This window comes from Eulemur rufifrons, chromosome 14 (assembly GCF_041146395.1).
Source record: "Eulemur rufifrons isolate Redbay chromosome 14, OSU_ERuf_1, whole genome shotgun sequence".
NCBI lineage: Eukaryota > Metazoa > Chordata > Mammalia > Primates > Lemuridae > Eulemur > Eulemur rufifrons.
Window position 1 is genome coordinate 16,158,052 of NC_090996.1, and position 26,241 is coordinate 16,184,292.

At 55.4% G+C, this 26,241-nt stretch overlaps 1 protein-coding gene across 2 annotated transcripts in view; it reads left to right on the plus strand.

Annotated features, from left to right (window-relative positions):
- MAD1L1 (mitotic arrest deficient 1 like 1) overlaps positions 1 to 26,241 on the plus strand; it is a 368,629-nt gene that overhangs the window by 261,866 nt on the left and 80,522 nt on the right. For both annotated transcript variants that reach the window (XM_069486644.1, XM_069486645.1), the window contains exon 17: positions 3,467 to 3,674. In XM_069486644.1, coding sequence (XP_069342745.1) covers positions 3,467 to 3,674 — 208 coding nt within the window. The remainder of the gene's footprint in view (positions 1 to 3,466; positions 3,675 to 26,241) is intronic.

A 26,241-nucleotide genomic window follows, 5' to 3' on the forward strand; every position in this document is an offset into this window, starting at 1 on the left:
GATGGGTGCTCTCTCCATGACACCAGGTACCTCCTGCTCAAGGTGGAGGCCAGGCTGCAGGAATCTGTGTTCTGACCCACTCTTGGGCCTGGTGCGTGCTCGGCACTAAGGAGGACAAGGTCAGGGCCTGGGTCCCAGCCTGGACACAGTGGCTTTGCACAGACCCCACTCACCTCTGTCCAGCCAGGCCAGGCTCAGTCAGCTGTGCTATATGGGGCAAGTGTGGCGACCCTACTCTCCTGTGGCCAGAAGCTGGGGGAGGCTTCCCCAACCATGTCAGCCAGGGTCACTGATCACGTGGACACCCTGTCGCCCCTGGGTGGGGTCTTCAGTGCCCTGCCTGCCCATGTTCCTATAGATTTTACAGGAGTGTCTTCTCTTTCCCAGTTTCTCAGTTTTGTCTTTTCCTGTGGGTTTGGTAAGCCCTGCTGGGTCCCCTCTTGACCTTTGAACTCTCTGATACGCAGAAGTGTTTCCTCAACCTTAAGTCACCACAAAGGGGAAAACATCACCCCAGAATGATGGGCCAGTCACCAGGCACCCTTGTCCCAGGTGGGAGCCGATGGCGCTCATTTCTGCCCGCAGCCTGGGTGTTTCCATGGCAACGTTCCCCTGGAGCTTGCCGTCCTTGGGTATGAGGCCAGCCCAGGTGCCGCGGCACTGAGCTTTCTGCCCCCACCTGTGCTTCCCGCACCTGCTGCGCGGAGGACGCTGAGGCGTGGGCAGGGGCCGTGCTGGGCCAAGGCCATGCTGGGTGGCCACCACAACGGCCGCTGTGCTCCTGTCCCCATGTCCTACTGGGGGGTGGCTCCCAGATGGGCAGTAGCCTGTGGCCTCAGCAGGGCCAGAAGGGGCCATGTGCTGCTGGGCTGCTTCTCACTAGCCAGGGGTCTGCAGACTGCGGCCCCCGACCAAATCAGCCTGCCGTCCATTTCCGTATAGCCCATAAACTAAGAATTGTTTTTATGTTTGTAAGGGGTTGAAGAAAAATCAACAGAATACTTTGAGACACATGAAAATTCTTTGACATTCTGATTTGTGTTTCTGTGAGTGGGCACGCGGCCACGCATTTGCTCCTGTCCTCTGTGGCTGCTTTCTTGCTGCAAACGCAGGACTTTAGTCAGGACAGAAGCTGTGGCTCCCACGGGAACATCGGTCCTCACCCTCTCCTGCGTCCTTCCTGGCCCGAGACTCCGCTGGGTGCTGAGGGTGGCTGAGATGCACATCTAGTCCACAAAGCCGCAGAAAACGCGCTGGTCCACCCGCCGCTGCCGCTGTCAGAGGGGCTCCCGTGGGTGGATGCATTTCACACGCTGGCTTATCTCACCCAGACTGTTAAAATTGGATGAGGTAACAGTCCCTTTCAACCCTGAAAGTCTGTGATTCAGCTCCAGTTACAGGATGTCTCTTCATCCTTTGGGGTTTCTACAAGTTTCTTAGAAAACCCGTAAAGAGCCTCAGGAACCCTCTGTGCTCAGCGCCTCCTCCCCTGCCCCAGGCCCCGGACAGGGCTGCCACCTCCCTCTCTCCCGGCCAGAGTGAGTGGCCTTTCTCTCTCTCCTCCCTCTTTCTGAGGAAGCACAGAGGAGAGGGCTGAGGGGGCTGTCTGCAAACCCAGCAGCTCCCTGCTGGCGGCTTCTGCCATGGCGCTGAGGTGCCCGTGTGTCCCTGTGCAAGTCCAAGGGGAGGACAGTCCCTGCGTGTAAAGCTGGGTGACTGGCACCGGGCTGGCTTACAGGTTTGGCATCCAAAGTTGGTGACATCCGGGCCTGAGGGAGGGGCCCTGCCAGTGGCCCGCTGCTCAGCTGCTGTGCGCCACAAGCGCGTGGGGCCTCCTGGGGCGCTTGGTGGGAGCCGCACCCTGGGCCTGTGTGCCCGTGCACCGCGGGATCTGGGGCTGGCTCAGTCGCCAGCAGTGCTCCCTGGAGGGCCCCGAGGGCTCCGGCGCTGCCCTTTCTCCCTCCCCTGCCCGACGCCAGCCCCTTTCCCTGTCAGGGAGCCTGTGCCCCCAGGGACCCCAGAGATGTTCCTCCTGGCTGGGGTGGGAGATTCGCTTGTGGGCCAGGAGGTTACGGTGAGCTGTGATCACGCCACTGCCCTCCAGCCTAGGGGACAGAGGGAGACTCTGGCTCTTAAGAAAAAAAGTTCCCAGTGGCCAAAGCTGGAATAAGCAACAAAATGAAGTAGTACCAGATTATAACCCAAAGTACGAAATAAAATCTGTAAATCAATACTGATACCAATGAGTGGTTTAAGAAATGAATGGAAGGAAAGAGACAAATCTCCAGTGTGGAAGAATTCCAAATGCGTCTGTAGAGAGTGTGCCCTCGAGGGGGGGCCCCACCCCCGCCCCGCTCGCTCACAGAGAGGGAGGAAGAAGCAGCACTGCAGGGAGGGCCCAGCAGGTGTGCCAGTGGGTGCCCAGGGTGGCCAGGGGAGTGCCCGCGCCCCACCTCTGTCCTCCTCCCAGCCCCATGTCCCGTGTCACCAGGAGTGAACATCAGACCAACCCAGTACAGGGCCATTCCTTGGAGCACCTGACCCACCCTCCTGAAACTCGGCATGAAAAACAAGGGGAGTCTGAGGAACTGTCACAGCCACGACCAAATGCTACATGGGGTCCCAGCTGGGGCCCTGGGGCGGGAAACAGCCCTCGGGTCAAACTGAGGATGTGTGGAGGGGTGTGGACACCAGCTGATAACAGTGCCTGGCGTGGGGCCCCAACTATGCAGACGTGCCACACTCGTGGGCAGGCTGATGGGGCTCGTGGGACTCTGCCGTCCTTGCCATCTTTCTGCAAATCTAGAGCCATTCTGTGCGGTAGAATTGTGTTATGTCGTGTCGGGTCGTGTCGTGATCCTGCTTCCCTGGCTTGTGGGCCGTCCTCTTACAGACTCGAGGATAGGGGGGTGACAAGAGGCTTCTTGGGGCTGTGGTGCAGGGTGGGCTGGGCCCAGTCACAGGAATGTTTGCCAGCAGAGGGTGGGGAAACTGAGGCACACTCTATAAAGATGTGCATCCCAATTTGTTCGTAAGATTGGTCTTTAATTCTCAAGTGTGCAGTGGACCTGCAGCCTCCCAGGGGCAGGTCGGGGGTAGTGTGCAGGGTGGGGTGTGTTGGGAGGGGGCCAGCAGGGGCTATGCCAGGGTGGTGCCAGTGGGGACTTACGGGGGAGGGAGTGCCATTTGCTCTCCAGGAGCTCCTCAAATTGAATGACAGTGCAATCCTCATGGTGTCAGGGAGCAGAGCCCAGGGAAGCGCAGGGCCTGCTTGAGCCCCACGGTGAGCAGGGTGGGGCTGAGATCACCCTCGGTGCTTCAGAACACGGGTCCCCTACCGAGAATTTCTTGGTTCTCACGCTCAGGGTCCAGGTGTCAAACACATCTCTAGTTTGTTTCTTGCTCACAGAAGCCTTGTGGGTTTGGTCCCAGGTGTGGTGACCCCTGTGCCGTGTGTGTCCTGCAGGGTGACTATGACCGGAACAGGACCAAAGTGGTGCACATGAGCCTGAACCCCGCCAGCGTGGCTAGGCAGCGCCTGCGCGAGGACCGGGACCAGCTGCAGGCGGAGTGCGAGCGGCTGCGAGGGCTGGTACGTGCCCTGGAGAGAGGAGGCCCTGTCCCAGCTGACCTCGAGGCCGCCGCATGTCTGCCGTCGTCCAAGGAGGTGGCAGGTAGGCCCCTGTCCCCACCCAACACGCAGCAGGCAGGTCAGCTGCACGGCCTGCCGGGGTGGACTTTGTCCCCCCGTCTGTCCTTCACGTGGAGGCAGTATGGTCACCACGCCTTAAAGGGTCTGTGCTCCCTTGCAAGGCAGCCAGCCTTATGGATGGCGGGACCCAGTGTCCTGGCCCCGGGGGCTGCAGAGAGGCACCGTTTCCCTGCGGGGCTATGGGGTTTAGTCTTCTGCGTCTGCAGGTAGCCGAAATAATTTAGGCAGCGGTGGAGAAACAAGCAGCTGAAATCTTCTCAGACCCCCTAAAATAAATTAGTATCATTTATCAGTTTATATGTGGCCCATTAATCACGAGTAAATCCAATACTCCATGGAAACGGGCCATCCTTCACTGGTCTAAGCACACTTCACAAGCCCAGGAGCCCTTTGCAGCGTCCTGGGGGGAGCAAGGCCAAGCCTGGAGTCGACGCCCCTTGGCTGTGCCCTCCAGGTCTGCAGTCAGAGCAGTGGCCTTGAGATGTGTGACCTGTCTCCTCCGATGTAGTCAAGTGACACTGGGGTCTGCTCACTCCAAGCCTCAAGGAGTGTGGTGGCCACTGAGTCCCACCCTGGCTGTGCCCACTCTGCAGCTGCAGGGACAGGCAGATCCGTCAACGCAGAAGAGCGGGGTCCCCTGGGAGCCCAGAGCCGCTGCGCACAGTCTGGACCCCTGCAGCGCGCTGCCCCACACCCTGGGCCTCGGGTCCTTCCACACAGCCTGAAGCACAGCCCTGCCCCCGCTCCTGTGCGTGCGACACTCTTGCTGCCTCAGCCTGGGGTATTTGCAGGGTCAACTGGGGGGCGCTGTGGGCTGCTGTTCTCTTGACACATGCATCCGGATTTTGTTTCTGAGAGTCTCTATCTGACAAAACCCCTTCCCATTTCCTTTCTGTGTGTTTGTCACCGCGCTTGGTGAAGGCTGGGGGTGCTACCTGGAGAGTGGAGCTGGAAAGACTGGACCTTCCCAAAGGCACCGAGCCCCGCTGACGTGTGGGGCGGGTTCTTCTGGTCGCCCCTCTGTCAGAGGGTCTTAGGTGGGGCCCTCCCTCCCACCTTCTATTTGCTCTCTCTGCGGACCTTTGTAGAACCTCCGAAGGCAGCATCCCAAAGCCCCTAGGCGTAAGGCCTGGTGCCTGGCGCCTGGCGCCTGGCGTGGTTGTGAGGTCAAGGGCTCTGGGGTCAGCCAGCCCACATGGAGTGGCCAGATGTGCTCAAGGGGTGACCCCAAAGCTTCAGTGTCTCAGCTATCGAATTGAGGCCATAATAGTACTACAGGGGGTGGTACCGCAAGCCCCAGCATGGGGGCTATACACCATGGGCACTGAGAACTGATAGCATTTTGTTGTCCTCAGTCTTGTTGCTGGTTCCTGTAAGTGTCATTAGCATGAGATGGTCTCTGGGCGCCCCCTCAGGTCTCCGGTTTGTCAGTGTCCTTTGTCCTGGGGTTCGCCTGTGACCGACGCAGTATGGAGTCGATGGGGTCTGCGCCCCTTGGCATTTTATGGGATAGCATTTGCTTGCACAGTCCTCTCTCTGTGACCCCATAGTCGGCTCATGAGCAGTGAGCACGGGGTATGTGCATGCCGTGCACACCCTCACACACGCACACCCTTTACTCCTCACGCCTCTCCCCTCTAGGTTTTCAGAATTAATTTTTTAGTGGGGACTTGTGCCTACCCTTAATAAATCCCATGTCATTTTCTGTAGATCGGAACATCAAGGCACATTAAGAAACGTGACAGAACCAGGCCTGGAAGAGCCTTACTTCCCGGGCCGCTCCCTCTTCCCTGGGTGGAGCAGAGATTGGTGATGCAGAATGGGGCCCACCAGAGCGAGGCCCCCACGCCAGGCTCCTGGGGCCATCGTGTCCCACTCACCATGCAAGGGGTTCTTGGGCTTCTCAGTTCTCGTCAGCTGTGTGGGACACGGGCAGCCACCGGGGCATCCGAGACACTGGCTTTTTAGCACGGACAGACCTCCCGATAACCTTCCCTGAGGCTACACGAGGAGGCCTCTCCTGCCAGCCCGATGGATTGTGTCGACTGGCCTGTGTCCTGGCTCAGGGACTCCACACTCGGGTCCAGGCTGTGCAGCAAAGCAGGCCATGAGCTGGAGTGTGTCCTGCCGGCGGGGCATGCCTCTGTGGCCAGCTAGCCAGGTGTCCGCCCTCTTCCCCGGTAGCCCAGGTGGGAAACAAAAGCCAAGAGTAGGGGCAGGCCTCTCTCACACGACCTTTAGGTGAGTTGGGGGCAGTCCTGGGCTTCCTCCCAGCTCTTCCCCACCACAGGGGCTGCCCCCAGGTCTCCATGGGGGCTGTGAAGGCCCGAGTCCCTGTGTCCTCCAGCCCTTCTGGCCACGGCTCTTCCTCCTGCCCGTGCTGCCTGTGTGTCCTGGCAAATTTGAGAGCTGAAAATGCAAACTTGGAGCATTTGCAAAACGATTCTTGGAAGGGTCCCTTACCAGCATCTAGTGTAATAGATCAGTCCCTTGACTGTTTGCTCATTTATTTCTTTATTCATCCATCCTGTCGCCCGGGCTCTGTGCTCCATTGTGGGCACATGAGCACTCGGAGTATGGCCGTGACAGGTGTATGCGGCTGGAAGAGGTGCTTCTGTGTCACGCTAGAGGGGACAGGAGGGGCTTTCAGATCTGGCCTGGGAGGAGTCAGGGCCAAGGTTGCCTGGAAGATGGAAGGGGCATGTGCACAGAGGCCCAGGCCAGTCGGGGGCTGAGCCACGGCAGAGCCCAGTAGGGGGTGAGGTGGATGGGAAGTGTCTGGATCCTGATGCCAATTGGACTCGCCGTCTCTGCGCTCCTGCCCCAGACCCCCGAAGTCACAGAGAGAGAGCGCAGCAGCAGACTTGGAATCTAGAGAGTAGGCGACAGAGTGGACTCCACAAACAGAATTCTGAGCTGTGGTGGGTGGAGCCAGACGGGTCTGATTCACACCTCGGCTCTCCCAGCAGCTGGTGGCAGGTGACAGCATGGAGAGGTGTAACCGGCTGAAACGTGCGGAATGGAGGATGCTTGGATGAGAGTTCAGCTGTGAGACGGAGCCCCAGAGCTTACCCCCAGCTGTGTGCAGTGGGCAGTTGCCCCTCCTCAGGAAAGATAAAAAACCAAAAAGCCAGCAGTTTATTAAAGTGCGGTCCCAGGCTGGCCAGCAGCCTCTCTGGGAACACTTTGGAAATGCAGATTCTTGGCTCCATCTCAGACCTCTGAGTCAGAAGTCCTGGGCTGGGCCCGGCCATCTGCTGACCAGCCCTGCAGGACGCTCAGGTGCCCAGGCAAGTTTGTGAACAGCTGCTCTGGGGAGGGGCTGCAGAGGGTCCCTGGACAGGCTGAGGCCAGGACGTAAGCTTGGCGTGAGCACAGAGGGTGAGGCAGAGGATGCCGACAGACCCCGAGATGCCTCCCACCCAGAGCCCCTCCGTGCACTCTGGAGCGCTGGTGGCGGGTGTGGCCTCCAGGTCAGAGGCTCTGACCAGCCCCAGGAGGCAGCGGAACCGCTCAGCCCAGTCACTCCATGGGGAAGCCTCACCCTCCCGCTCAGAGATCCCTGTATGCCCTGTGGCGCCCACTCATGACAGCGAGACACCCAGGATTGTCAGACACCCACAAGAAGAAGAAAAGGCCTCTGAGATGGAAAATATAGATCAAAGTAAACAGTAGAAAAATGCGACTTGAAGGCAGTAGACCGTCAGAGCGAAGAAAACCTCCAAAGAATTGTGCTGTGAATGTCCTCAGGGATAAGACAGGACGTTTCAGCGACACAGGAACAAGATACCTTTAAACAATGCTGAGAACAAAATGAACTCTGAGAAGTTAAAAATATTGAGAGTTAAATGAAAATATAAATACAAGTTTTATAAGATAAAATTGAGAAAGTTTATCTGAAAGTAGAGCAAAAAGAAAATGAGACGGAAAACAGGAGGGAAAAGATAAGAAAATCAGAGGGCCAGTCCAGGGCTCCAGGTCTGAGTAACAGGGCGCCGGGGGTACAGAAGACGGGGGTCACAAGTGGGGTGCTCAGAGAGCAGCTCCAGGGTGGGAGGAGCTGAGGTTCCGCCTCTTGGAAGGTCCGCAGAAGGCCCTTTCCTCGGATGGAAGTGGATCTGTACAAATGTACGTCCTCGTGAAACTCAGAATACAGGAACAAAGAGCAGCCTGTAAACTTCCAGAGAAGGAAAAAATAGGTCATTTGTCAAAGGACGAGGGTCCGAATCAGTTAATACTCTCAGCAGCAGTCTGGCAGCTGGAAGCCACGGAGTGACACCTTCCACTTCCCATCGGAGCGACTGCCACTGCGAGTCCCACTCCCACCCCAACTCCCAGTCGAGTCTGGAAGAAGGATTACACGCATTTTCAGACGTCCAAGGTCTTAAAAATTTACCTCCCAGGTACCCTTTCTAGGGAAGCTGGTGGAGGACGTGGCCCAGTATCACGAGGGAGCAAACCAAGACAGCAGATGCGGCGCACAGAACACAGAGCTCCGGCCTCGGAGGGGGCGAAGGAAGAGCCCGGGACAACGGGCTTAGGGAGCAGCCAGCACGGGCTGGAACCAGTCAGAGGGTTCCAGGACTTCCTCAGACAAAACATGGGGCATCAGATGTCTCCAGAGGAGACGTGGGCCAGAGCTGTCCTCACCTGTGTGCCTGGCGTGGGCTGCCGTGGACATTGGTGCCTTTGCCCCAGGGCTGCTGCCCCTGGCTGCACATGGCCTCCTCCTTCCCTGTGTGTCACATGCATTTCTCATGTTTTATGTTTGCCACTCCAGAAAGAAAAAGTCAGGAAGCACCTACGTAGACAACTAGCACAGAGGTGTGACTGCTAGGAGTGCGTGCATCGAACACTGGGCAGGTGGAAAGGCAAGACGTGTATTAGCTCCAGGGAAAACACACAGTCTTGCAAGATGTTAAAATTAATCACAGCTTGCTACGGGGTCCAGCTCTGGACAGCATTCACACAGTCATAAAGGAACCAAGGCCTGGTTTGAGCAAAGTGATGAGCCGAGTGTAGCAGCAGAGCTCGGCACAGTGGCAGAGCGGTGACAGGGGAGAGACAAGAAGTGCGTGTGGAGGGCGGGAGGAAGGAAGGCCAAACCCTCATCTTCCACGGTGAGAAGCCAGTCGGTGATGCCCAAGCCGTCAGATGCAGGAGCAGCAGCAGAAGCTGTTTCTTAGAGAGGTCGAGTTAACACCACCATGATCTGCTGAGGGAGGTGAAGGCAGTGCTTTCCGGGGCGAAGGAAGGTGGATGGGAGGCGTGGGAAACCGCCCTTCCTCTACCAAACCCGTGGAATTACTGGGCTAACACGTATGCATGTGGATTTTGCATAAAAATCAAATCAAAAGTTAAAAAGGAAAAAAGCCTGAAGTCAAGCTTGTGGAAGCCTGGCAAGTGGCTACCCAGGCGGAGCCCTGTGGGGACACTCAGGGACCCTCGAGGACACTGGAGGGGTGCTGACTCACCAACATGGGTCCTGGGCTGGCCCCAAGGCTGACCGGGTGGGTAGGTGGGAGGAGGCGTCGGGTCTCCCTGGGCTCCCTTCTTGGGGACGTGGGGATAGGGGGCAGTTGTCGTGGCAGGCAGGCACGTGGGAGAAGTCCCGGGGAGCTGGGTGAGCTACTCGGGGGCTTCCCAGCTGGAAAGGGAGGGAAGTCGCACGGGGAGGGGCAGTGGGAGGTGCCCCCGCCCCACCCCACGCCGGAGTCTGCTGCCTCGATGGAGCCCTGACCCTCCCTCTGGCAGGCTTCACAGCAACTCTGCCCCCGGGTGCCGTATGTTTGCATGTGAGGCAACCAAGGCTCAAAGAGACAAAGTCATAGTCTGGCACTGGTCATCCGGCCAGCCTGGTGCCACTAGAGCAGCAGGCTGAGCCCCAGGCCCAGGCGTTCTTCCAGCTCCAAAGGCCGTACCCCTGCCCAGGCGCAGTAGCCCTGCTCCTCCCGCGGGAGCTCGTTGGACCATCCAGGAACCTTGTTGACGGGCTCTCGGTGCCCGTGTGGGCAGATGGCCATGGCTCTGCTGTTGTTGCATCGACTGCTGGCTGCCAGGCCGAACACAGTGACGAGACGCCAGCCTCTGTGGAGAACGTATTATCTATCTCTTCCTCGCTGAGCTCCCAGGCACCTGGGCATCCCCCGTCTGTCCTCAGTGCACAGCCTTCAGCAGCACTGGGACAAGCCTCGACCTACCCGATCACAGGAGCCCGGGCACCTGTAGGCCCTGACCACAGTCTTTGGGCACCTCAAAGACGCATCCTGGAGAGTAGGGCTCCAGGGGCCCCTGCCTGCCAGCCGGTTCACCTGCAAAGCCCCATGGACCCTGCCCATCCCTGTGGGTGGCTCTCCCCTGCCCAGATGTCCCTGCTGTGGGCCCGTGGAGGCTGAGATTGGGGGGCGGGGTGGGTCATCACTGCCGACGCTCACTGAGTGGGACTCCGTGTGAGTGCCGAGGTTGAGCTCGACTTCGACTTTCCCTGGACAGAACTAGCAGGGCCTGTAGCCCCCAGGTCACCACACGCAGCAGCCCCTTCCCTGCTGGAGTCAGAAGGCCGTGGCCTCTGTGCTGGCGGGAGCGGTGGCTGGGTCTGGGATCCACGGAGCTGTGGCCCTCCAGGCCCCAGGTGGTACAGGGTCTATGGTCAAGGGCTGGCCCCCTGGCTCCTGCTTCTCCCCGTGGGCAGCTGTGGCCTGGAGCTGGTCACCGTCACCTGGAGAGCAAGGCCACCCCTCCCACCTGGCTTTTCCAGGAACACAGGAAGTCTGGTCCATGGACTTCCCAGGCCAGGAGCACCCACGTGGCATGGGCTTTCTCCTCCCTCCTCCCTCCTCCCAGCTTCCCTGTGGCTCTTGGTGTTCTCCCTGCCGCACGCTCCACTCCCAGTTCTCCCTGGGAGCAGCTCTGTCCCTCACCTGGGCCTGACCACGGTGGTGCTGGCCTGATCCGTGGCCCTGCGCTAGCACCACCTCCCATCTCACAGGGCTGTGCAAGCGTCTCCTCCCCCGCAAACCCTGCTTGTGCGTCGTTGGAGGTCAGTGTGACCCCTGGGCCTGTTCACTGCCCATTCTGCGGGTGCTTCGTCCGTCCTGCCCCGTCCTGTGCCAACCGTGGAGTACAGAGCTCCGGGGGAGCCGCAGGCTGCTGTGCCCCCAGGTTCGCAGATAGGAGCTTCTAGAGGGTGGAGGGTAGAGAGCACCCCTCCCCCAGCAGGCTCCTGCACACGCAGAGGAAGCAGCAGGGACGAGACCGCTGGCTGGGAACTCGGAGTGGACGTCCTGGAGGATGTGGGTTTACACCTGGCTATGGCGGCGGTGGGGCGGGGAAGCCGGGGTGGGGCGGGGGCAGCCTGTGGCGTGTTTGGAAGACAGTGGGTAACCAGCTTGGCCGGCGTTTCTGTTCGTTTCCCTCCCCTCCCTTGGTGATTTACTGGGCACCTGCTGGTCACTGGCAGGTCCAGTCGCGGCTCCAGCAGCGCTGGGAGGACAGGCGGGAACGGAGGTGGGCTTTCTCCAGGGGAGGCCAGGGGGACGTGGGGGGAGACGCAGGGTCTCAGGCAGTGTGGCTGTGGGCGCTGAGGACCCCATGTTCCCACTTAGGCGCCCAGAGCCCCTGGCTGGACCGGCTCGCTCAGGCTTTTCTGCCGCCGCCTCCTTGGGGCCCACCCCTCGCTGCCAGCAATGGCACCCTCGTCTCCGTTCTCAGAGCAGTGGGGGTGCCCGTGCTGCCATCGCAGAACCTCCAGGCAGGCTCCACAGCGTGAACCTCATTCCTGAGCCTGCGGGTGGGCCTGCCCCCGCCCCCGTCCCCGTCCCTGCAGGGGCGATCCTGCGTGTCTCAGACGCCAGTGCTGCTCCCGGCCTGGCTGTCCTGGGCCACTGCTAACACAGGCGAGAGTGCGTCCCCTGGGTCAGGAGAGGTCGGGGTGGGGGGGGGTGTTGTGAGTGCTTCCAGCCTGCAGGTCAGCAGGCCTGTTCCTGCCAGCCTGGAGAGACCCAAGTGACCTGAGACTGACACCCAGTGTCCCGCCAGGGAGCAGTCCTGGGGGTCCTCGGGGTCCCTCCATGATGGCTTCAGCCCCCTTGTGCTCCGATCACCTGGCATCTGTGGGGTCAGTAGATGGTCTCTTCCGGATCTAGGGAACGCGGGGCCGGGAAGAGCAGGCAGAAGGACGGGGTGCGCAGAGGTGTGGACGTCTGCCCACTGATTGGGCACATCACCACCCTGAAGTTCTCCCAAGGGCTTTGTCAGTGTGGGCCCAGGGGCCGAGGACGCAGGAGCAGATAATCGGCCCCTGCCCTGGGGGATCCCAGGGTGGCTGCTCCGAAGGTCAGCCAGCGTCAGCCAGGAACACCGTGGTGGACTTTCCTGGCTTCTCTGACGAGGGAATCACAACCCATACCCAGGCGGGACCAGGAGGATTATTAATTGCAGTTTAATTAGGTAATGCATTAACATTAAAGTAATCTATTCCTGTCAGAACAACATGTTGAAGGTGATCAAATTTGTCACTGCCTGACTGTGGGCACAGCTGATCCTAAAGGTGTCTCTGGGAGGAGGGCGGGGAGGTTGGCGGGCGCTGCGCTGTCCCCGCAGGGAGGCCTGGCTCTGGTCCACCGCTGAGCGCCCGGCGCCTGGGGCTGCGAGGAAGAGACCGGTGATTCTCTCGTGCAGTTTCACTCCCGTGTGCTGCTTTTCCCTGTGTGTGAATGTGCTGCCTCCCCAATTCCAGACTGTGACTCGCGCTCTTCCCGCTTCAGCTGGCGCTGGCTCCAGAGGTGGCCTCAGCCAGGGAGAAGGGGAGGCCCAGAGATGTGCCCTGATGGCCACTCCTGGGGCCACCAGGCCAAGCGCTCTGGGGACCTGCCCACGTGCCTGACAGCACCGAGCTCTTACCTGGCGGAGGTCTGTCTTTAAGCTGTGTCCTGGGGCAGGGCCACCCCACCAGGCCTCGGTTTGCTCAGGTACAAACAGGTGCTGTGATGGCAGCTGAGCAGCTGCAATGAGACAGTGGCGTGCAGGGGCCCCGCCGAGCTGTGCAGTCAGTGGGAGTCGAGCGTGAGGGCTGGTATCCCAGGCTTGGGGAGCACGTGTGTTTGACATCCCGTGTGTGCCAGTCCTGTGCCAGCCCGAGGTACTACCTTTGGGTCCTGACATCTATACATTTGCGGTCCAGGTGGGGAAAGACCAAGGTGCCCAGAGCGATCGGGCACATGGGCATGATGTCAGGTATGGCCGGGCTCTGCCAATAATGTCAGTCAGGAGTGGACTAAAACCAGGCCTCCCCAGAAGGGTACCCTCCTGCCCCCAGGTGGAGCAGCTGGGCACCAGGGAGGAACCCCAGAACCTCAGAGAGGGGTGGAGAAAGACCCCAGGATGTGACATTGGTCAAGGCTGTGAGCCCCGGCCACTGTTCTTCACCACTCAAGGCCTTGGGGATGGGGTGGAGTGTCCAGGAACCAGAAGGAGATGGGCCAGGGGGAAGCACCTCGATGGAGCCGCCCAGGGGCTGCCCTGAGGGTCGCACTCACTCGGCAGATGAGGCTGGGGCTCTGTGCCTCGGCAAGGCTGCAGAGCCAGGCTGCACGGTGGCTGCCTGATCTCCGACTGCCACGATGAGAAGTACTTATGACGCCTGGGTTGGCAGGTCCATGCTTGGCCCAACAGCTGGCCTCTGACAACCCCGAGCCTTCTGGGGAGCTGGCAGGAGAGCACCCCAGCTTGTCACACTCCTCAGCCTGCAACAGGAGGCGTCCTGCCTGGCCTGTTCTTGACTAGAAGGAGCACCTCCGTTGGGTGATGGAAGGTCACAGGCAAGTGAGAAGGGAGATCAAGAAGCAGCCTCCCTGGCCTCTCCCTCCGTCCTCTGCTGTGGCCCTGGGTGAGTTCCCCTGAGACGGGAGCCCCGGTCTTCTCTGGAGGCCCTGGCACATCGCAGGGTCTGGGGCCCTTCCGTCCACCTGTCCCCTGTCGAGCAGCCTCGTCGATAACTGTTCACCCCCCAGCTGTTCAGTTGCACACCCACAGATGCCCCAGACAGGTGGCAGGGCTCCCCCGCCATCCCCCTCTTAACCAAGCAGACTTTGATTAGGGACGACGCACCCTAGGCCACCTGGTTGTGCACAATTGGAAACGCTCTTTCATTCAGCAGCAAGCAGAGGGAAGAAAGGTTTGCGCTTGAAGCCTCAGTTCAGAGAGGTGGAAATTCTCTGATGCTTACTCTCTAGCCTGCCGGTGCCCCGCCGGGGACAGCTTCAGATCTTGCACCCGTGCGGTCAGGGGATGGCTCTGTCGGCAGAGCCAGGAGCTCCAGAGCCCTTCACCCACTCTGGGGAGGATCGCGGCCACCTGGCCGCCACTGGACACTCCTGTATCTTTGTCAGAATCCAGTTGACCGTGTGGGTCTGTCTGTGCACCCTCTGTCTGTCCCTTTGCTGACGGCACACATCTTAACTACGGTAGCTTTATCACAAGTCTTAAAATCAGTAGCACAATCCCTCCAACTTCATGCATCCTTTTTCAAAATTGTTTTGGCTATTTTAATTTTGTTATTTTTCCACTTAAATTTTAGATTCAGTTTGTCCTTATCTATAAAAATCCTGCTCAGATTTTTGTAGGAATGACATTGAATCTGTAGATGAGTTTGGGGAGAATCCCTGTCTTTATTGCAATGTCTTCGAGTCCACGGACATGGCATGTCTCTCCGTTACGTAGCTTTTCTCTGATTTCTTTCATCAGCATTTTGCGATTCTCACCACACACACCCACTCCTTTTTTTTGTCAGAGATGCACATGGTTTCATTGTTTTCTTTTTCTTTTTTTAGTTTTAGTTTTTTGGAGTTATTGTAAATGTTTGTTTGTTTCTACTGTTTCCAGTTAACCTGTGACCTTGCCAAACTCACTTGTTAGTTCTGGGAGGGTTTTCTTGTTTTATTTTTGTTTTCTAATTCTTTGCAATCCTGTCATTTGTGAATAAGAACTCTTGTGTTAGGCTGGGCGCGATGGCTCACGCCTGTAATCCTAGCACTCTGGGAGGCCGAGGCGGGTGGATTGCTTGAGGTCAGGAGTTCGAGATCAGCCTGAGCAAGAGCAAGACCCCGTCTCTACTAAAAATAGAAAGAAATTATCTGGCCAACTAAAAATATATATATATATAGAAAAAAAATTAGTCGGACATGGTGGCGCATGCCTGTAGTCCCAGCTACTCGGGAGGCTGAGGCAGTAGGATCGCTTAAGCCCAGGAGTTTGAGGTTGCTGTGAGCTAGGCTGACGCCACGGCACTCACTCTAGCCCAGGCAACAGAGTGAGACTCTGTCTCAAAAAAAAAAAAAAAAAAAAAGAACTCTTGTGTTTATTCCATGAAAATCTGTGTGCCTTGTGTTGCATTTTCGTGCGTTAGTGCTCCAGGGCCTTAGTGCAGTGTTGAATAGGAGTGGGGAGAGTTGACGTCTTACCTCGTTCCTTGTCTGGGGGGGAAGCAGTCGGTCTCTCACCGTGAGGTGTGTGGCAGCCACCGCCCTTTACCAGACTGAGCAGCCGCCCTTCTGTTCTTAGTCTGCTGAGATCGTTTATCATGTTGGCTGTTGAATTCTGTCAAACGCTTTCTCTGCACCCATTGACCTGATCCTGTGTTTTTCTTCCTTAGGCTGTCAGGGTGGTTGACAATGTGTCCTTGTTATTTGTGAAATCATCAATATTGAACCAGCCCTGCATTCCTGGAATAAACCCCTGGGTCATGGGGTAGTCTTCTTTTTATGCATTGCTGAATTCAGTTTGTTGACATCAGTAATTTCTGCATCTGTGTTCATATGGTCTTCAGTTTGTGTGGTTTCGGTATCAACATAATGAGTGAAATGAGGTAGAAATGTCCCTTTCTCCTTTATTTTCTAGAGGAGATTGTATAGAATTGGTGCTACCTGTTTACATGTTTTGTAGGATCTGCTGGTGAAACCATCTGGACCTAGAAGTTGTGGCTGTGGCAGGTTCTCATGGTTACAGGAAGAGTGGACTCACGGGAACAGTGAGTTCTCTTTCATCTCAGGTGAATTTTAGTAGATTGTGTGTGGGTTTTTTGTAGGGGGGGTTGTGTGTAGGGTTTTTTTGTTTGTTTGTTTGTTTGTTTGTTTAGGAACTGGTTCATTATACCTGAGCTGTCAAATTTATGAGCAAGGAATTGTATTGTTGCATTGTTAATGTTACAGTGTCCGCTGGGTTTGTCTCAACACGCCCTCTCACTTTCCTGATAGCGCTGGTCAGTGTCTCCACTCCTTTTCCTTTGTCGGCTTTGCTAGAGATTTATGAATTTTACTAATCTCTTCTGGTTTCAGACCAAGCTCTTGGTTTCATTGATATTTTGCTAGTGTTATTCTGTTTTCAATTTTATTGATATCTTTTATTTCCTTCCATCTACCTGCTTTAGTTTCTCTTTCTGGCTTACAGTGGAAGGTTGGATTGAGTATTTAAGAACTTTCTTGTTTTATAATGTAAGCATCTACTGCTATAAATTTTCATCTGAGCACTGCTTTAGCTGCATTCCAGGAATTTTGGTGTGTTACATTTTTGTGTTCAGTTCAAAATATTTTCAAATTTTCATTAAGATGTGCTGTGGTTTGAACATGGCCCCCCAAAATTCATGCATTGGAAACTTAATCCCCAGTGTGACAGAGTTGGGAGGTGCTTAGGTCACGAGGGCTCCACCTTCATGAGGGATTGATGCCCGTATAAAAAGGGCTGTGACGGGGGACCCTCTGTCTCTGCCCTCTGGCCTTCCACCAGACCTCCCAGCCTCCAGAACTGTGGGCCAGTGAATCACTGTTGAGTGAGAATTACCAGTCTCAGGTATTCCATGATAGCAGCACAAACAGACTAAGACGAGGTGTCTGCTGTAATCTCACTTATCTACTTACCTATTTATTAGACACAGGGTCTCCCTCTGTCGCCAGGCTAGAGTACAATGGTGTCATCACAGCTCACTGTAGCCTTGATTTCCTGGGCTCAAGCGACCCTTCCACCTCAGCCTCCCGAGTAACTGGAACTACAGGTGTGCACCAACACACCTGGTTATTTTTCTTTATTTTTTATAGAGACAAGGTCTTGATATATTGCCCAGGCTGGTCTTGAACTCCTGGCTTCAAGCAATCCTCCCACCACAGCCTCCCAAAGTGCTAGGATTACAGGCGTGAGCCACCGCACCCAGTCCATACATATTTAGAATTGTGCTTTTCAGTTTCAGAGTATCTTTGCTGGAATTTTCAGGTAACTTCTGTTATTGATTTCTTGTATAATTCTGTTATGCTGAGGGAGCATACTTTGTATGATTCTGTTTCTTTTTAATTTAAGATGTTTGATGGCCAAGAATTTGAGCTACCTTGAAATGTTCCACGTGCACCTGATAGGAATGTGTATTCTGCCTTTAAATAGGTGTGTTTAGATCATTAGAGGGAGTTTTTATACATTTGGATCTAGGGCCACCATTTTATGATCAGTTTTCTTCTTGTCCTGTTTTTTGTTCCCTTGTTTCCTCTTTCCTCTTTTCTGATTATTTGAACTTTTTTAGTATTCCATTTTGATGTATCTATGTTTACTCAGCTTTTCACAGCACACTTAGGATAATAGTTTATCACTTCCGGTGGAGCATCAGGATCTTACGCTGTTGGTTCTCCACCCTGCCTTCATGCGGTAGTAGTCGTGTGAATTTACTCTGTATACCCTGAACATCCCATCCAGAAATGTTACAATTCCTACTCTTAAGTGTCATACCTATTTTAAAAAACAAGAGAAGACAAACAGTTCGTAGTTTTACCTAAACGTTTAGCCGTCCTGTTGCTCTTCCTTCACTCCTTGTGGGCCTGTTTCCCTCCTGCCGGCATCTCTCCGAGAGAGTGGGTGGGTGGCTGCCCTTTTTCTCGTTCACCTGGCAGGGCCTTCACTGTGCCCTCCTCCTGGGGGGTGTATTTGCTGGATGTGGGATTCTGGGCCAGCAGTTCTTGTCTTCAGCACTTTAAAATTCAACATTGTTTTCCTGTCTCTGGCCCCTCGTTTCTGATGAGTAATCTGCAGTCATTCAGGTACTTTCCCCTCCATGTAAAAGGCAGAGATTTTCTGACACTTCAAGTATAATGATATTTGTAAGTTAACATAAAGGATGGGAGGCAATCGTGCAAACACATTATCTGATGGCTGCCAGCATGTGCAGGTTTAATGGATGTGACAATTGTAGCATAAAGGGACTCATGTGGTGACATGATTTCTGCATTCCAATTTTAGTGGGAAAATATTATTTCTCAGTAGAGTGGGAAAAGTTGAATCTATATTCTTTCTTTTTTTTTATTAGCTCAGGAGCAGATCTCTTTTTTTTTAATTTCAAAAATATTAAGGGGGTACACGTTTTTGTTACATGGATACCTTTTATAATGCTTAAGTCGGGGCTGCTAATGTGCCCATCAACCCAAATAGTGTTCATCGTACCCGATAGGTAGGTTTTTACCCCTTTCTCCTCCCCTGAATCTATATTTTCTAATCACTTCTTGGAGCATCTGAACAGTCTGCTTGATATTTCTAACATCTCTGTCGTCTTGGGAGTGGCGCCTGTGGGTTGGGTCTTCCCAGCAGGCTTGTTTTCTTTGGTTCTTCACATGCTGCTTAATGTTGGATTGTATTCTAGACATTCTGAATATCACATTGCGAGATTCTAGGTCTTTCTTAAGTTACATAGAGACTTAATTTCTGATGGTTTCAGCGGTCCACCAGAGTGGGTTCAGTCCACCAGTCCCTGGTGGCAGTTCAATTTCAAGGTCTTTGCTGAGCTTTTTAGGTCATCTAATGTGACCTCCACGGGCCAGTGTGGGTCCTAGCAGTGGTCCAGTCCGCAGTCCAGTTATCGGAGCTCCTGGTGTGCTGTTTAGGGTCAGATCCCCACATGCTCAGCTCAGAGAACAGCCTCCATAATTCCTCTCCGTGAGCTCCCTACACTTTGCAGATCCCAGGGGTCCCCTTCACAGAGCCCTGCCCACAGAGCCACACTCAGCCCACCCTGCTGTGCTGCACAGCTCCCAGCCCCGAAGACCAGTGGGGGTGCAGCCTGCAGGCTCTGGTCAGAGGGAAGGGTCCACTCTCTAGGGCTTTGGGCATCCGTCTGGCTGCAGCTGCACCTCCGCAGGATTGCCTGGATGCTGGGATGGAAGAGGGTAGAAAACAAAAGAAAAATGGGATTTCTCCCACTGGCTTCTCATCCTAGAAAGCAAGGGCTGCTCTTGACACCCGTCTGCATCCTGCGCTCACTCTGGGTTTTAGGGACCCTTGAGCTCAAGCTGGGCAGCACCAGGACCAAACAGACACCTAACAACAGAAGACCCCAGGAATTGCAAACCACAAACGATGGAACTCACGCAAAATGGAATAGATCTTCTGAGTAATCCTATAAATTAGGATTTTATAAATTGAATTCTATTCTGTAAATTGAATCTATAATCAAAGAGCTTCCAAAAAAGAAATCTCCAGGCCCAAATGGTTCACTGGCAAATTCTACTAAACACTTAGAGAAAAATTAGAACCAGTTCTACAAAACTCTTGAGAAACATAGACGAGGGAACACTTTCCAACACATTTTATGAAGCAAGTATTTACCTAATTTCAAAACCAGTGACAAGACCAAAAGAGAAAACCACAGGAATTACTGATTTATTCCAGGAATGCAATACTGGTTTAGTGGTAAGGGCAGGTCAGTGTGATCCACCATTTGAACAAGCGAAAAGAGGAAAACCACATGACCAATCAGCTGATGCAGGAAAATCCAACATGCCCATGATGAAAACTCTTAGCAAACCAGGAAAAGATGGGAACTTCCGCAGCTTCATGAAAATCACCTACAAAAGCCCTGCAGTTGGCGTCAGGCCTAACGCACAAGACTGGAAGTGCTTCCTCCCAAAGTTAGGAATAGGGCGAAGGTTCGCTCTCGCCACCTTGGTGCACACACCAGGAGTCCCAGGCAGGCAGAGAGGCAGGGGAGGGACAGAGGCTCCAAGACTGCAAGGGAGGGGTCACAGCTTTTCCTGTTTGCAGACTGTGTGGAAAAGCACAAGAAATAAAAACCGATAAAGTGAGTTCACCAGTGATTTTTGTGTGTTGGTCTTATATCCTGCAGCCTTGCTGAACTTACTTTATAAGAGGTGTGTGTGTGCATAGTTTTATATATACATTATATACTAGCAGTGAACATGTGGAAATCAGATTAAAAACATACCATTTCAGTTAACTCCCCTAAAAATGAAATTCGTATGTATAAATCTAGCAAACTGTATGCTGACAACTACAAAACGCTGAGGCAAGAACTCAAAGATCTAAGTAAATGGAGGGACACGCTGTGTCCACGGACTAAAGGATCGAGCGTAGCGTGGTCGCCAGTTCTGCCCAGGCTGAGCCATGCACTCAGCACAGTGAGGAACAGCAGCGCTGGGTGGCACCTGTCGTCCCGGCTTCCTTCCTCCGTCCCTGCAGCCTTTTCCTGGGCAGGTCTCTGTGGCCGCTGCCTGCACTCTCTCCTGCGTTCCTGCTGCTTCAGTGAAAAGGTTGAGTTTGTTTCTTCGTTTTTCCCAGAACTGGAACCCCTCAACCTATCTCTCATCTGTTTAGTCTCTTACTTTTAAACTTAGAAAGTTCTTTACTGATGTCACAAATAAGTCTATTTTCTTCTGGGCTTTTTTGGGCTTATTTTTTATATTTAAAGATTTAATCTACTTGGAACTTATTTTGGTATATGATATAAGGTAAAAATCTAAATTGATCTTTTTCCAGATCACTGAACAGTTTGCCCTACGACCATTTATCAGATAACCCTCCCTTCCCTGTGGAGTTGTAACATATCTTTATCTTTATTAAATTCTTAGGCGAAGTAGGATCTGTATTCAGATTTGGGTTTTTTTTAATTTCATTTATCTGTACTGTATTTTCAGTAATTATAACTTTGAAATGCATTTTAATATTTGGTATAGAACAAGGCATTAGTCTTCTTTTAACTTAAGCATTTTCTTACCTGTTTTTTATTCTAAATGAATTTCAGAATTACTTTGTCAAGTTCAAGAAAAAGCTGTGGAGGTTTTAGTTTTGACTGAAGTTATACTAAAGGTATAAGTTAATTTGGTAGAATTTTCAGCTTTGTAGCATCCGTTTCTGCATAGGGAAGGGGACCCGCAGGCCAGCTTCCCAGGCACTCACAGGAGGCCACTTCCCAGGATGCGGGGAGCTCTGGAGTCCCCTCTGCGGCTTGGATCCTGGAGGATGCACCCACCTGGCCCAGGTGAGCCGCCTTCTGCTGGGTGGGGTTCCTAGGGCACCCGCTGCTGCGCTGGCTCTCAAACCGCCCACCGTCTTCCTCCCATCTTCTCCTTCGGTTGCCTCTCGGGTCACCTCCGGGGCTGAGCTGAATTAGCAGGAGGAGCAAAGGAGAGAGTCTGTGTCATCCTGTCCGGACTGGACATCCCATGAATCTATTTTTTTTTAATCAAAGAAAAATTAGGGCTCTTTTTCTACTGGCTTTAAAAAAATGATACATCATATTTGTACATATTTATGGGATCCACGTGCTATTTTGTTACATGCATAGAATGTGTCATGATCAAGTCATGGTATTTAGGGCGTCCATCACCTCGTTTTTATCATTCCTGTGTGTTTAGAACTTTGCAAGTCCTTTCTTCCAGCTGTTTTGAAATATGAAACCCATCATTGTCAGCTGATGTAGTCAGAACCTTAGATCTGTTCCTTCTGCCTAACTGAGCGTCTGTGCCCACTCGCCAGCCTCTCTCGCCCACCACACCCTTCCTGGCCGCTGGTGGCCGTCCTTTTGCCCTTCCTCCTAGAGATCAGCTCCTCCAGCCCCCACACCTGAGCGAGAATGTGCGACGTTTGTCTTTCTGTTTCAACTGTTCCCTCAGTGACTCTGATCTGAGATCAGGGCTTGGGATTCCTGGGCCCACACCACGAGGCCGTTGGTCAGTGTTCAGCCTCCCTCCTGGCTTCAGCCCCTGGGGGCACCGTATCTCCCACTCCGCCCTCCAGGTGTCACAGTTCCACCTGTGTACAGGGCGCCACGGGGCGTGCAGATTGGTCAGGGTTCTCCAGAGAAACACAATGGATAGGGTGTGTGTGTACACGCCTGCACACACGTGCACACACGTGCACACATACTCACTTGGCTCTTGTGATTACAGGGCAGGCCAATCCTAAGAGCTACGGGGTGAGTCAGAGGCTGGAGGCCTGGGCATATGCAGGGGAGGGCCCCGTGCCCACAGTGCCTTTGACTGTGGGCTGCTGCGTGCTGGCCTCTGGGGACCGCCGTGTCACTGGCGCTAGCTCAGTGTGCTGGCCCTTGAATGTGTAGGGGAGGGAGGAGTGTGGGTGAGGCTGACTCGCTGCTTCCCCCAGTCCCTGGGACACCTCCCAGAGTCATCTTCATAAATTTTTTTGTTTATTTAAGTGATTTTCCAGTTCCAAAGGAAAGGGCCGCTTGGGCTGGTGAAGGGAGGCTGCCTGCTCTCAGGGCGGCTGCCCTGGTTGCGTTAGTCTCTGGAGCCTGCGCGTGGGGAGGTTTGGAATCGAGCAGCGCACACTCCTGGGGGTCCCCAGGATGAGGCAACCCCAACCCCAGGCGGCTGTGAAGGCTGTCCTCTGAGCGAGGCTCTGTGCCTGCCCGTGATGTGCACTCAGTGTGACAGTAATAGTGACGGCTGCTGTCACCAGCAACCCGACTGGTGGAAGCCGGGCCAGGATCGTGGGCAGAGAAAGGAGGCTGGCTCCACAGTGAGCCCTGCTCCCTGCAGGCTGCGCCCTTGTCCAGTAGTTCCACAAGTGATGACTCAGGCAGGAGCCCAGACCCCGTGGGAAGTCCCTGGGAGCAGCTGAGGCTGGGCAGCAGCGTTGGGTGTCCCCTGGTGGCCCCAGGTCAGAGGGCTTACCTAGGTTTCCTGCTCCCCCCATAGCAGCTGGGTGGCCTGGGCAGGGCACTTCCTTCTCTCAGCCTCAGCTTCCCCATCAGTGAAATGGGGCAGCGAGCCCAGGCCCCTGTGAGGGTCTGGTCACCGGGAGTGAGTGGTGGGCAGACGATATCTGCACAGGCTCCGGAGAATGAACGGTGGGAGGGAGTCATCGTCCTTGCTGGGAGAGTCCAGGCCGTGGACCCCCGGCCCTGAGGGAGATGCCCTGCTGGCAGGGCTGCCCAGACCCGCTGGCAGAGACAGGCCTTTATGGGCCCTTCATTTTCTCCAGAGACAGGCAAGGGTTAAAGGTTCAGACTCCACAGAGCCGGTGCCCAGTGTCCATGTTTGTGCCCTGTGAGGTGCGTGGTGTCCCCATGGGCAGGGCAAGGGAAAGGGCCCCTCAAGGTCAGCCGGCAGCTGGGTGCTGGGCCAGGAGCAGCCATGGCTTCTGGCGCCCTTGGGCTGGGAATTTCAGAGCCAGGCCCAGGCACAGGCTCTGCCCCTTCGCTGCTCCCAGACAATGGGCTTCGTTGAGGACTGGCTGGCGCTTTAATTACCGCTGTCCTAGCCTGTTCTCCCTCTACACTGTTTGTTTATTCTTGGTGTCAGGTAATAAAGGGCAACACCATCAATTAGGTGTGTAATTGGAGTTGTAAAGAAATCATGTGATTTAATCACAGGGTTTGCAGGCAGAGCGGGGAAGAGGAAGGGGTGCCCCCGGCTGGCTCCTGCTGCTGCACTCAGTGCTGCCCCGCTGGCTGCCTGTGAACACATCCGTGGTGCCTGCTATGTCCTGGGCCTGGCCTGGGCCTCAGGGCTCCCAGACCACTGCAGGGACAGACCCTGAAGTGCCATCCACCAAGAGGTGTGATTTTTGTTGAACACTGAAAAACATGCCCCGGGAGCACAGAGGTGGGAGTTGAAGGACTGACTCAAAGACATGATGGGGAACTGGTTTCTAAATCACCACCAGGGAATCAGCCAAGGAGTGGGGTGGGGATTTGCTGCTGGGCTGGCGACCCAGGTCTGGGATGCAGGTGAGCATGGCTCCGGCTGGGACGGTGGCCAGATTGGTGAGGTCCTCTCAGCCCAGCTTTCAGGCTGTGGTGAGCCACCATTGGCATCTGGGCTCCACCCGATGGCTTTGTAGAGCTGTGGAAGGCGACCCTGCTGCAGAGTGGGGACGGTGGGGGCAGGGCTGGGCAGGGCGTGGCTGTAGACACGATTGGGGAGGTTGGCAGAGGTGGAGGGGCTGGTCTGCGAGGTGAGGGTGTGATGTGTGGGCCTGGAATTTGGGTTGCAGGGACGCAGCACTGGCTGGGCCCCTTCCTACCACCAGTTTGCTGGGCTGTGGCCCGAAGGCTGTACCTCAGGGTGGGGCCCAGTGCGCTCCAGGACCCGGACCTCCATCCTCCACCCCTGCCCTTCTCTCCACTGCTCTGGGGACTTTGTCATCCTCGGGAGCCAGAGTGGGGGTCAGAGTGTTCCTGGCATAGTTGGGCACCTCGCCCTCCCAGCTGGGTTTGGCAAAGTGGCCCAGACTGCCCTCCTCTCGGCCGGGCGCCATCCAGTGACGCAGTGTCCTCAGGCGCGTCAGGGCTCGGCAGCTTCCCCTCCGGCTCCCCATCCAGAGCCGGGCATGCTGCTTCTGGGGGCAGAGCCCAGCTTCCTCCTGCCCCCATGACCCCAGCCAGGTCTGTGTCCCAGGCAGTGCTTGCCGGCCATGGAGACTGTGGAGTGACCATCTCACGGACACTGTTCCACTGGGCTCATTTTCCTTTCCTTTCCTTTTCTTTCTGGCGGGTCTGTAAACTTTGCCACCTCTCGTGCCAGGCACCCAGTCAGGGCTTTTCTACAGCTTCATTTACACCCCTGGTGGAAGTGGGAACCCCTTCGTGCCTGACACGAAGCACCCCGACCTGGGCCCCAATCCCAACCCAGCCCCACAGCCGTGGTCCCTTCCACGGTGGCCGGGAAGGGGGAGGCACAGCTGGACACGCTCAGCCATCTCCAGGGCAGGGTGAGCCCGTCAGCAGGTTCCCTGTGGTGACAGGAGAGCTCAGTCGCCAAGGCTTCACTTGGGCCATATGGCCAGGACACCTTCCTTATGTCCTCATCCCTGGGGAATGTCACTGGCCAGCCCCTGGGGCTGTCACAAGACTCCTGTCCACCTGGACAGGAAGGTGCCATTTAGCCTGCAGAACCCTCAAGCTGTGTCACGGGTGGCCTGCACCTCGTGGGGTGGGGCAGCCAGGCTGGGAGGTCCATGCCTTGTCCGTGGAGGGCCGGGGTGGGCACTGGGCTGTGGCCTCCCTCACTGGGCCTCTTGAAGCCCCTGTTGGTCCGTCCAGCCCTAGTGTGCCCAGCATGTGGTCCTGAGCACCGCCTAGGCGCTGGCCCCGTGGGCATGCGGACAGCCCAGCAAGGAAGGTTTCTGGCCATGCCTGGGGTGGGTGGGGAGGGAGGCCACGTGGGCGCCTGGGGAAGTGACCGGCTCCTCGTGTTCACACGCTGACCCGAGCGGTTACACGGAGACCAGGTGAGGGGAGCCGGCCCCGCCTCTGCCCCAGGGAGGCTGTGGTATCCTAGGCTGGTCAAGTGGGACAGGGCCCCCGGGGCTGCATCAGCAGAAGGGCAGGAGGGGATTCCACTAAGATAGACCCTCTGACCCCGGGGGCCCTTCCAGAGCTGGGCTAGCAGGACGGACGCTGGCCGGGAGCCCGGAGTGCAAATCCTGCCCCTCCGCTGGAGTGTGCTGTGTAACCCCACACATGTGCTGGGAGAACCACTGGCCTTGTCACGGGATGGGGGTCAGGGGTAATGGGGTCCAGTACTGCCTCTGAGGTGACGTGGGCTCCTGGGGTGAGGTTGTCTGTCTGTCAGACACCTCCACTTGGCCGTCTCTTAGACACGTGGAATTACCATGTCCAGGAACTGAACTTCTAATTTTCCCCCCTTTAAGTGTATAATTCAGTGATTTTTAGTAAATAGTCAGTGTTTGCGACCGTCCCTGCGTTCTTACTTTAGAACATTTCCCCACCAGAAGGGTCCCTGGCGCTCACTCGCAGTCAGTCTGTGGCCAGCACGGCCCAGGCACCCGGTAATCTTGTCTCTGTCGATTTTCCTTGTCTGGGCGTTTCGTGTAAGTGGAGTCTCAGAGTGTTTGGGCCTTCATGTCTGGCTCTTCCGCTGCACTTAACATTGTCGAGGTTCATCCGTGTCGTAGCGTGTGTTGGTGCCCGTTGCCTTGTGCTGCTGACTAATGCTCCGCTGTGTGGATGGAACACATTTTATTCACTCTTCAGTTGATGGGCACTGGGGACGTTTCCAGTTTGGGGCCATTAATGAGCAGTGCTGCTGTGAACATTTCTGTACGAGTTTTTGTGTGGACGTGTGTGTTCATTTCTCAGGTAGGAGTGGAATTTCTGGGTTACGTGGTCAATTTATGTCGAACTTTTAAAGAAACTACCTCATTGTTTTCCACAGCGGCCGCGCTGTTTTGCATTTCCCACATGGGCCTTCCTGGCGCTGCGCATTCTTCCTGGCATTCGTCAT